The sequence below is a fragment of the Chlorocebus sabaeus genome, chromosome 15 (assembly GCF_047675955.1).
Source record: "Chlorocebus sabaeus isolate Y175 chromosome 15, mChlSab1.0.hap1, whole genome shotgun sequence".
Lineage (NCBI taxonomy): Eukaryota > Metazoa > Chordata > Mammalia > Primates > Cercopithecidae > Chlorocebus > Chlorocebus sabaeus.
In genome coordinates this window covers 75,022,609-75,035,052 of record NC_132918.1, presented here as the reverse complement: position 1 = coordinate 75,035,052, position 12,444 = coordinate 75,022,609, and the positions used below count along the sequence as shown (strand labels likewise).

General features: G+C 38.0%; 1 protein-coding gene across 12 annotated transcripts in view; it reads right to left on the bottom strand.

Annotated features, from left to right (window-relative positions):
* The window catches only part of RBMS3 (RNA binding motif single stranded interacting protein 3), a 743,496-nt gene that overhangs the window by 268,233 nt on the left and 462,819 nt on the right, over nucleotides 1-12,444 (bottom strand). For all 12 annotated transcript variants that reach the window (XM_008009337.3, XM_008009341.3, XM_008009343.3 and 9 more), the window contains one exon: nucleotides 1,928-2,007. In XM_008009337.3, coding sequence (XP_008007528.2) covers nucleotides 1,928-2,007 — 80 coding nt within the window. The remainder of the gene's footprint in view (nucleotides 1-1,927; nucleotides 2,008-12,444) is intronic.

Genomic DNA, 12,444 nt, shown 5'->3' with positions numbered 1-12,444 from the left:
TTCAATATGTCTTTTTGACATATCAATTTTTTTAACAAATCAAAAAATTGAGATGCGCTAAAACTTGAATCATCCATAATTTCTACACAGTGTGCTCATTTTTATTTTTATATAATTATATAATTTATACCTAGTTTGAACAACTTCTATATAGATAGGTCTCTGTTGGATAAAATAGGACAAATAAGAGGAAAGTCCACAAACAACGCAACTCCTTTACTAGATGACAGGTTTGAGTAAAGTGTCTTAAAATGTCTGTTTATTTAAAAAAAAAAAAAAAGTATTTCTGCTAAAATGCAAGGGCAGCTAACATGCTGAGATGAAAACTGCTAACTCTTTTCTTAACAACACCATATGTCTCCAGTTGGATCATAATGCAGTCAGTTCCCAAGGGAACGTTACACATGGAAGCTAACCAAATCAAGGCACAGTCTTCACTGTATGTTGACTCACTGATTAGCCAGCAATCAGCTACTTTAGATTTTCAGATTATGCAGGTTGTCTCTCTGAAAGGTCTTTCTGCATTCTTGACATCCCCCTTAAACAAAGCCAGTCATTACAAAACCCTCCACAGAAATATTTCTCTTTTTGTATACGCTTCCTCTTATCTATAAACTCAATATATATATATATTTTTATTTTATTATTTTTATTTATTTATTTATTTTATTATACTTTAAGTTCTAGGGTACATGTGGATAACGTGCAGGTTTGTTACATATGTATACTTGTGCCATGTTGGCGTGCTGCACCCATCAACTCGTCAGCACCATCAACTCGTCATTTACATCAGGTATAACTCCCAATGCAATCCCTTCCCCCTCCCCCCTCCCCATGATAGGCCCCGGAAAGGGGAATATCAAACTCAATATATTTTAAGAAACTAAAATGCTCAACCTCTGAACTCTCTGATGGGTTTTAAATAGTAGATGCATTATACAGCAAACACTATTGAAATCAAGCTTATAAAGATGAAAGCCACGTATTGTAAAATGAAAGAAGTCGCCTTAGTCTCCTCTGAGACTAACAGTATATAAAATACCAACAAATAAACCAACCTGCCTTATTCAGATGATTCTTTATTTATGTAATTTTTCTTAGTTTTATACTTCATTCAATTGTTAATTTTTTATATAGAAATTATATTTAAAACTTTACTTAGTTAATATTAAAACCTTCCACATATATTACCGCCTCAAGTTCTGGCATTTGTAGCTCTGATACACATAATAAATCCAATTATTTCATGTTTAATGTAATTCTTAATAGTATAAAGTTAGAACACTTTATGATGTATATAAAACCTTAGGAATTTTGCCTTGGGAAGTGTGAAATGCCCTGGGATAGTTCAGATTAGGGCTTCTCAAACTAGCTCTGATAAATAGACAGTATTTTCTAAAATTTCCAATTTGTCAGTAACCAATATTTTTGTAAAAGAAAATTATGCACTCAGATTTCATGACATTGTCAAATCATTATACAAGTTTCTAAACGCTTTCTCTCAGTTTCTGTACTTTTCTTGTCATGGACTGGTAAGAAATGTTTCAGGGCTGACATCAATTTGTGGGATTTATTGTGAATATCATTGTTTAGGTATTTTGTAACTTAGAAATTCGAATTTTAATATTAATGCTGAGTCATAAACTTCCATCACTTCTAGCACATCATTCTTTAACTATTATTTGCTATGGTTTTCTTCTAATCCACTTTACAAAATTAGCAGCAGAGATTCAAAAAGCCAAAGAAGAATTACCAAAAAGTTTTTGAGAAAGATGAGTTGCTACACAGTATTTTTAAAAAATACACATTAATAAAAGCAAACTCCCCAAATCTGCAGTGATCAACAAAGGCTCTACCATGTACTTATTCTAATAAGAGCAATTTAAGCCTCGGCATCATTTAGTGACTTATTAGCGACATTTCTTACCTGGGATGCCTGGTGGTGTTTTCAGATATTTTCCATTAAAATGTTGAATTACCACTTCACATTTTTCAGTAGACTCCATTCTGGGAAAACAAAGTAAACCAGAGGTCATATATGGCTGTCAAGAAAAAGAAACTTAGGAAGTAAAGGAAAACCAGAAAGCCATAGAAATACTTGATTTAAGAAATGTACCCCAATTGCCAACTTTTGTCATGACCATGATGACCAGATTAATAAGAGAACCTCGAAAACTCATCAATGCTGAGAAAGTATTATTCACTCTTTGAAAGGTGTCTATGTGGAGGGCTCTGTTCTGAGCCTTCTTTCAGAGGTAACCCTGAGGCATTATCTTAATTCACTCAGCAATGTTTGGCAATTGAAAGTGTTCAACAAATGTCTGTTGAATGATGAATTAGCAAATCTGATGGGTAGATCTTGTTATTGTCATTCACATCAATAAGGGCACTGAGGCTTAGACAGATAAACTACCTTTCCAATAAGAGGTAAAGTTAGGATTTGAACTAACACCTCTGCAACAGTAAAGCCTGTGCTATAGCTACTAAGCTATACTACTGATGGATTCCACAAAAGAAGTCAACAAGATGTATTTTACTTGAACGGCTTGCAGCCTAAAGGACTGATTGGTATAGTAATGTAGTCGTCAGCGTTATGACATTTTTATTGAAAATCCACTGTATGTAAGACACCCAAAGAGTTAGGTGGGGTCCTACATGTTGAAGGAAGGTATATATATACAAATCCTAGGTTCTGTACTTTCTCAATATTGATTTTGGACAATATCTTATTTTTTCATATTATCTTATCAATATTCCTAAACTGGTGTTCTTGTGCCAAATTTTGGCATCTCACATACAACCTGAAGCATGAACATTTTGAGCCAGACCAACATAATTTAAATTTTGGCAATGTTACCATATCTTAAGTACAGTAATATTTGTAGCATTTTCCAAATAATAATATCTGGCCTTTATTATTTTATAAGCTTGGATGGGGAGGATAATAATTAAGGATTAATTCTGATTAAAGGAAATTAAGTCTTCCAAAGAGTATACTAGAGGCAAAAATAAATTAAAGAAACAGCACACATACACATGAAAGAATGTGTATGAAATGTGTAAAATTTGTTCAAAAGGCAAAGTATAATTTTAGATTTTCTGCTGTTATTAATATAAGCTTTCTTGGAATGGTGCCCATCAACGCCAAGTTGTAAAACTTTCCTATGTCTAAATTTTATGTGTATTTCAGGACCATATTACATGGCCATATTACAGGACTATATTACATGGCAAAGGAAAGAAGATATGAAAAAATATGTTAACAAATGTCAAGTGAGTTATACATATTTATTTTATTACAGTTATAAGAATTCAAATGTGAGAGGAATCCTAGAAGTTAGAGATGATACTGAGAAAAGGCACAGAATCTAGGAAAGGCTTTTGGAGAAGTAATTAGGGCAGGGGGCTGAACTGGCAGCTTGGAGGGCATGCGTCCTTATTACAGTGTGGTAGAGAGAGCAAGCATATGGCTGAGTGGAAGGTTTGCCCGGGAAATTCTTAAAAATTAACTGAGAGAGGAAGTCAGGGCATCTGTATCACCTGTTTAACAAGTTTGAAGATGATATCAGGAACAAGTTACATTTTGGAGCTATAATTATTTTCTGAAGAAGTTTTGTTTTCAGATGTACATTCCTATGAAGCATGGGATGAGTGTGCATCTTTCTGTATTGATACCTATGACAAATCTCTACCGCCAAGCAGGGCTGAATTTACAGGAATGAGGCCTATGTCTTCACACAGAGCCCCACACTTAGAACAACCCTGCACTTGGTTTAAAGTTCCGCTGTCGGCACCTTGAACTTCTTAACAGTGCTTTTAACAAAGGGATCTAGATCGTCATCTTTCGCCCTCATTTATGTAGTTGATCCTTCTATGACAATAGAGTGCAGGAAACTAACTTAATATAAACGGTTAGTATGGATATCATCAGGTGACCGAAGGGATGCACGTAAGTATTATTTTGAAAAAAAAATATTCAGAATGCAATGTTAATAGATAAAAAATAAAAACCCAAAGCGTATTTTGTTTACTACTCACTCACAAGTTCCCCTGTATCAGAAGATGTTTGGTTAAGAAAGGCAAGAGGAATCTTTCCTCATTCTAAATATTTAGGAACAGCTAAGTACAATTTTCCTAACTCTTTCAAGTTTCCTTTCCAGTGGAAGCTTTTACTGTAAGTCTTTCAATTTTTTTTTTAATCTTTCTTTCTTTTTTTTCTTTTTGAAAGTAGAAAACTTCCATTTCCATGAAGAAAAGAATTCTAACTGTTCTTTCTCTCTTCCCACAGGATCCACTATTGTCTCTTAGGCAAAATAACCTTCCCTCCTAGCAGAGACATGAATGGGAGAGGAAATGTAAGCCCTTAATTACTACAGATGTTACTTTATGGAATTTTTATTCGAGGAGAGCGACAGAATGCAAAGTCTAGCCCTCAAAGCCCCCTCTCTCTTCAGTCTCTCTCTGGGTACTCGCCTGGATAACAGGCAGTTAAGAATCTAAAGCTTGCTTGCAAGAGTCCTACAAATCAAATCCCTTCTCTTTGTCTTAAAATGGCATGGAATTATAAATGAAGACTAATACTAGGGGTATATGTGTGTTTATTCTACATAATACATTTTAGGGAATAGAGAGGAAGTTAAAAAAGAAAATCAAGTGGCTAACCCACTCCACCCACTTAAAATATTTTTGTTCTTGTTTGAAAGCCTCAAGTCCTCCCTTCTGTATTCTAAGTATGATCGTCTTGTCTTAACACTGTTTTACAGTCATATCAAGCTGGATGGAGGCTGTTTCTATGAACACAAAGACAGCAGCATAGATTGTTCACTTTGGGCTCATTCAGATTTAACTAAGTGAATGTCTGCTGTGAGCCTTTAGAGACTCCCGTCTCTGAAAGAATAAATGCAATAAAAGTCTGTTTTCTGTAGCTGCCGGCGCTTAGTGTCAAACCATGTTATGCTGCACCACCCAGCAGTGACAATTCCATTTTAATACACGGGACACATTTTAACAAGGCAAAGCAGTCCCAGCAAAGATGGCAATATAGGAGCTGCCAAGGGGAAAAGTCCCAGTGTTCCTCATGCATTTTATGTGGAAGCAGACCAAAAGTGAGACTGAGACCCAGAAAGCTCTGGGGGGGGGGAAAGAGACTATATTTGAATAGCCATCTTAGGAAGAATGTGCCCATTTTCTTCTCAAGTTTCACAATTAACCTCTCTGAAATGCCAGCTCAAGCTATCTGGAATTTGGCACACGCTTCAGTTGAAACTGACACTAGCATTATCAAGTGAGTCTGAAAAGACAGCACGCCAGACACAGCTGCCTTTATAGGTCCCTTTCAGATGGGCCACTGAATCACTACAACTGCATCTATTCTTCCTAGGTGGTACCTGAAACCCCTTGTGTCCCTCAGAACAGCTCGAGTGCCAGGCCAACCATTCACTTGACAATACATTAATTAGGTTCTTACAAGGCTCTAATCATTGTATAAAGCTTCAGGGTTTTCTGTTAGGTCTGATGTTTAAATATAAATACACTTTAAAGGTCCTGTTTGACATTCTTTCTTGTCTCAGTACCTAGGAACATGACTTCAGTCATTTGAAACACACCACAGAATTGTGCTTCTTCTTCTTCCTTTTTTTTTTTTTTTAACAGCTACTAAGAGGAGCTAGTTTAACAGCCAATACAATTCCCACAGGCAAATTACATCAGATGAGAGGCTGATACAATATTAGTAGAATGTTCTGGGTCAGACTAAATATGCAGAGGTAGAAATATACTTTGCAAAACCATTTGCAGCCCACCTCTGTCACCTCCATAAAGAATCACACAGTTTTTGGTCTTAAAGCAATAAGCATTATTAACCATGTGTTTAAAACAAATCCATCCTGTCATTTATTATGGTTAATTAGAGGTTTCCAGTATTGTGAAATGTTTGTGGTTTTGCAATCACAGACTCTGTACAAACTATTGGCAACTTAGAGTATCTGACTTTGTAAGCCAGTCATCCTCATTTCTGGTAAGATTTACGTATGCACAGGGTCAACATTAAAATATTTTTTAAAGTACTAAACTGTGCACTCCTTCTGACATTTCAAAAACAAATTATGTCATTTCTTTCTTAATCCATTGTAATGGAAGGAATAAAATGGTGAGTCCTAGAAACAAAGATGAATGAATGTGATGAATTTTCTTCTCAGGTTTTGCAATTTGTTTTCTTCCTGCCAGGCACCTGACATTCTTAGGATACAAATGGCTTAAGTACCAAACAGTGAAGCTGAGAGGTCTCCCTTATATGCCCTTTTCTAGAAACCAGACATTTTGAGATATCTTGCTCAGCATTACAACACATTCCTCTCAGGAAATGAAACTGTGGATGACAATATTTGACTAATGAAAACACATTCCAGAGTTTGAGAATCACATAATTTCAAGACTGGAAATGGCCTCAGATATCAACTTCTACATTGTACAGATGAAGAAAGTAACACTAGAAGACTGTGAATGGCTTCTCTAAAAACTAGTTAGTGGATGAACCTGAAATAGAACTTTTGTCTCATAACTCTCAATTGAGACTATTTGGAAGAGATGCAGCTCCCTTGCTGACCTCATGTCATCCCTCCTGATTTTCTCTACTGACTGATGTACTTCAATCTGTTCAAGAGTAGGATGGGTCCTGCTAGCTCCACTCTGCCCAGCCACTATTACTTCAAGAAGTTGTTTTCAAAAATGGAATATAACCTGATATGAGATGTCAAGGGTGTTTCCCCTCTGTGGTATTCTCGCTCAAAACCCATATAAACTAAGGGTCCTATCATGAGGAAAATAGCTGACAAACTCAGATCTAGAGACATTCAGGCTACCTGGCCAGTGCTATTCAAACAAACAAAGCCTAAGAAATTATCACTGATCAGGGCAGGCTGATGAGACAGGACAACTAAATGCAATATGGTAACTGGATTGGATCCTGGAACAGAAAGAGAATGTTAAAGAAAAAGTTGGCAAAATCCAAATAGAGTCTGGAATTTAGTTAATAGTAATATGCCAATGTCAGTTTCTTAATTTTAACAAATGTACCACGGTAATTTAAGGTGTTAATGGGGAAAACTGGGTGTGCAGTATATAGAAAATCTGTATTATCATTACACTTTCATGTGAAGGTAAACTCATTCCAAAATAAGAAGCTTACTTTTAAAATCAGTGTACATTAAAATTATCAGAACACTACTTTTAAAAATACCAATCTCTGGGGCCCAGCCCAGGAGATTCTGACTTAATTGTTTTGGCATGAGGCCCACGTACAAAGAGTTCAAAGCTACCCAGGTGATTTCAGTGTGCAGCCAGGGTTGAAAACTCCTGTTCCGCAGTTCTGTGTCAGGTATGTGAGACTGGAAACCACGGGCCAAACCCAGTCTACAGGTATGTTCCATTTGGACTGCAAAGAAATTTTGGAAATTTTGAAATGATTGTCAACATTTGAAACTTCAGAGATTTCACATGAAAATTGAAATTTATGATTCCTTTTAATAGATGGGACAGTTTAACCCATGCTTTCTGCATGGCAACTATGACATAATAAAAAATATATTTAGTCTTTTTCTCAGGTTGCTGACACACAGCCTCTAAAACCATTGGAATTTCCTGAGTGATAGGGGTATGTCGTGTTATTCAGAATAGACTATTTTTAACCACATCTGAGTTTATGCTAATGAGGTCACTCAGGTAGCTTCAGGATGGGGACTGGTCACAAGAAAGACTAAGACTTGATTAGTGGGTTGGAACTTTCAGCCTCTCTGACTTCTGAGAAATGGAGAGGGGCTGGAGATTGAGCTCAAACACCAAGGGCCAATGATTTAATCAATCAAACCTAGAGGTTTCACCTAATGAAACCTATATAAAAATCCCTCAACAACAAGGTTCAGGAAATTTTCAGGTTGGTGAAGATGTTGATATATGCCAGGAGGGTAGTGAGCTCAGAGAGACCACAGAAGCCACACACCCCTTCCCTGATACTTCGCCATATGCATTTCTTTCATTTGAGTTGTATCCTTTATAATAAACTGGTAAACATAAAATGCTTTGAGATCATTTTAGTGAGTTACTAAGTCTGAACTGGGGAGTTGTGGGTACTCCCACATTTTGTAGTTGCTGGGAAGAAGGCAGCTTGGTAATATGGTTTTGCTGTGTCCCCATCTAAATCTCATCTTGAGTTGTAGCTCCTACAATTCTCATGTCCCATGGGAGGGACCTGGTAGGAGGTAATTGTATCATGGAGGTGGTTTTCTTCTGTGCTGTTCTCAGGATAGTAAGTCTCATGAGATCTGATGGTTTTATAAAGAACAGTTCCCCTGCACACACTGTCTTGCCTGCCACCATGTAAGACATGCCTTTGCTCCCCCTTCGCCTTCCGCTATGATTGTGAGGCCTCAGCAGCCATGTGGAACTGTGTGTCCATGAAGCCTCTTTTTCTTTATAAATTACCCAGTCTCAGGTATTTCTTCATAGCAGTATGAGAATGGACTAATACATCTGGGCACTCCATTTGCAGCTGATGTGGAACTGAGCCCTTAAACCTGTGGAGTCTGATGATGATCAGGTAGTTTGTGTCAAAACTGAGTTAAATTGTAAGACATCCAATTGATGTCAGAGAATTGGAGAATTGATATGCAAAAATAAGGTATTTGATGTCAGAAAAACCCACACATTTGGTGTCAGAAAAAAAGACATCACAGCAATCAAATAATAGAGTAAAGGAGCAGTTTTGTTCTTTAAACGAAGTCACTTTGCCATTATTCCTACCAATCAGTTGCCCATCCTAAGGCAAAATAGTAGGTGCTGTTTGTCACTGAACTTGCATTGCTTATTTTTAATAGTTAAGAGAAAAGAAAAAGTATTTAACTTAATTTATACAGGGATAGTGGTGTATTTCTGTTCACCCTTTTCTAGATGTCAGATGTCCTCTCTGTCCTGCTCTATTCCCCAAGAAAGTGATCCTTCTATCCACTGTGTAATCTTAGCTTTTTTGTTTACTGGTTTTCCATTGAGTTCTGCCTATGGAAGCTTGAAAGAACTTCAAAAGGCGAGAGTAGAGAGAAATCTGAGTGATTTTCCCTCTTTCTCTTCCTGTTTTGGCACTTCTGTCTAGTAGGTGTTGCATCTCTCCCTGTCTACAGTCCTTCCAAGCAAGCCCTCCTCTGAGGCTCTAGCTCTCACTGACCTCTGGAAACACCCCTCAGGTTACTCCTTTTTTTTTTTTTTTTTTTTTTTTTTTTTGAGACGCAGTCTCGCTTTGTCACCCAGACTGGAGTGCACTGGCCTGATCTTGACTCACTGCAACCTCCACCTCCCGAGTTCAAGCAGTTTTCTGCCTCAGCCTCCCAAGTAGCTGGGATTATGGGCACCTGCCACCACACCTGGCTAATTTTTGTACTTTTAGTAGAGACGGGGTTTCACTCTCTTGGCCAGGCTGGTCTTGAACTCCTTACCTTGTGATCCACCACCTCGGCCTCCCAAAGTGCTTGGGATTACAGGTGTGAGCCACTGCGCCCAGCCACATCTGGTTATTCCTAGAGCTCTCAGGGTGGTAAGGGTTTCCCTTTGTTGCTCCTCTCTGGGAACATCAACATCTCTTTGCCAGTTCCCTTAACACTGCTTCTGTAAATATTTTGGAAATACTCTTTAATTTTCTTCAGTAGAATCATCTGGAGTGAAACTCTGCTTCCATTCAGCATCTTGATGCCTACACCATAAAGCTATCAACAGCATAGGAGTAAAAAAATTATCCCAAAGACTGTGTGTTTCAAGAAGCATATAAGAAATAAAGTTTGCCTTATACTCCATCTAGAAACTACTTCTTTCACTTGGATTACCTGAGTACCCCAGTAGGGACACTCATCTGTGTACTCATATAGATGCATAATTATCTAAATATATTTTTTTTAGCCAAACTAATGTTTCTAGAAGGAATTTTCATAAAGAAATGGCAGAAAATTAAACTTAAATAATCTGAGATAAAGTGAAAATTAAGTATAGGTCTAGAAAAGTCATACCATAAATGACTCTGGAATATATTACCACTTTTAATCAATCTCCTAGCTACAGCCATATTTCATTCCCAGATATTATTGAGAAAAGAAAAATAGCTCAGAGCAGGCTGAACAACGTGAGATATGCAACATTTATCAGGCCCAGAGAGACATAAGTACAGGACTTCAGTCATGGCTCTCTTCCTTGAGTACCCATACCTGGGGGCAATTGTTTAAAGGCATTTTTGTTCCTCACCAGCTTTCTCACTCTTTATCTTCATATTCCTAGAATTCGTGACACAAAGAACAAGGAATAGCCAATTAATAGCTTATGTTATTTTAATGTAAAGTCTTGATAAACAACTCTTCTTTTTTCAAGACCCACTTGTAACTATTGCCAATTGGATTGTATATTCAGGGCAACATGAATCTAGGTTCCTGGGTGGCAATCTTCAAACTTTGAGCTCAAATAAGATCTGTACTTATGTTATGTAAGGTGGACATTTTGGTGACTCAGGTGGAACCTGAAGCAGACTTTCAGTGATCTCCCTCAATTTGCTGACAGCTGGAGCCCTGGTATGAGCCTAACTTTCATTCATCTAACTTCACCGGAGTCAACGGAGGTCAGTCAACAGGGTAAGCCCTCCTCAGATTTCAATGCTTCATTCTTGGTTGAAGATTCAGACCAATTCACTTATTGAAACCACACACATTCCGGCCTCAACGTGGTTGGAATTGAAGCTCCACTGTAAGGTAGGAGTTCCATTTGTTATTCTCTAGAGTTTCTGCTGATTGCAGATTTGTGACTTTCACTTTTTCTTTTTGAGCTAGTGTTATTTTGAATTAATTCTTAGAGTTTTTCCATCTTTTGGCTAGGCACAGTGGCTCTCACCTGTAATCCCAGCACTTTGGGAGGCTAAGGCAAGAGGATCACTTGAGGTCATGAGTTTAGACCAGCCTGGCCAACATGGTGAAACCCTGTCTCTACTAAAAATACAAACATTAGACAGGCATGGTGGTGGGCACCTATAATCTCAGCTACTCAGGAGGCTAAGCCAAGAGAATCCCTTGAACCTGGGAGGCAGAAGTTGCAGTCAGCCAAGATGATGCCAATGCACTCTAGCCTGGGTGACAGTGTGAGACTCTGTCTCAAAAAAAAAAAAAAAAAGGTTTTTCAATCTTTTATCTCATTTAAAATTTTGGTCGGGGAAAAAAATAGTTTCTCTCTGAAAAGAAAAAGTGTAATCTTACGGCTTAAGTGAAAAATTTTTAATCTTTAAAATTGGTGAGATTCCACAGCTCAGTTCTATTGACAAATCTAAACATTCTTCTTGGGTGACCAAAGTTCCTCTCACTGGGTCTTTTTGATCATTCAAGAAGGAAGTATAATTATGGGCAATCGTACTTCCATAACTGAGTCTAATAATAAAGATTTGCAAGAGCTGTTAGAAGTAGTAGCTGATCAAGCCTGTAATCCCAGCACTTTGGGAGGCCGAGACGGGCGGATCACGAGGTCAGGAGATCGAGACCATCCTGGCTAATACAGTGAAACCCCGTCTCTACTAAAAAATACAAAAAAATAGCCGGGTGAGGTGGCGGGCGCCTGTAGTTCCAGCTATAGGGAGGCTGAGGCAGGAGAATGGCACAAACCCGGGAGACGGAGCTTGCAGTGAGCTGCGATCCGGCCACTGCACTCCAGCCTGGGCGAAAGCGCGAGACTCCCTCTCAAAAAAAAAAAAAAAAAAAAAAAAAAAAAAAGTAGTAGCTGATCTGTTTAGCTTTTGGGGTTCCAGGGGTTATTCTGAACTATTACAACTTGAATTTTGTGTGTGCAATGACTGACAAGTCACTGGCAAAAACTGTGGTTTCTAAAGTAGCTGAAATCAGTTGCAGTGAATGATTATAAATGTACGAGGCTACTCATTTCTTCGGGTGTTTAGATAGAAAGACAGGTTTGAACACTTGAAGGTGGAGGAAACACTTTCCCTCAAGGCATATAACTCCTCCTGTGGGAGGGTGGTCTGATCACAGAGTGTGCTGATGGGCACTGGGTCACCTACCAGTCTTGAGGGAATGTCTTTGCAGTGAGGTGCATTGTGGAAATATTGCATAGCCTGGTCTTGTGGCATTTCTCTCTTCTGAGAATGAGAAGATTCTCATCTCAGAATTCAGTGTAAAAGTGGGACCGTTCAATTTTAAATATCTAGGTGCACTGCCTTTCAGTTTTGCCTGCTTTTCACATATGTAAATATTAGGCCCCCAAAACTGCAAACGCTTTCATTTTGCTATTCACTAAAGGGCTCAACCCTGAAGTTAGTAATCTAATCAATACACAAGCTAAGTTTAAAATACCACCTATCTAACTAGATTGATCTCCAAAATATGACTTTCTGGCATTTAGCTGGCTATTTTGAAACTCTTT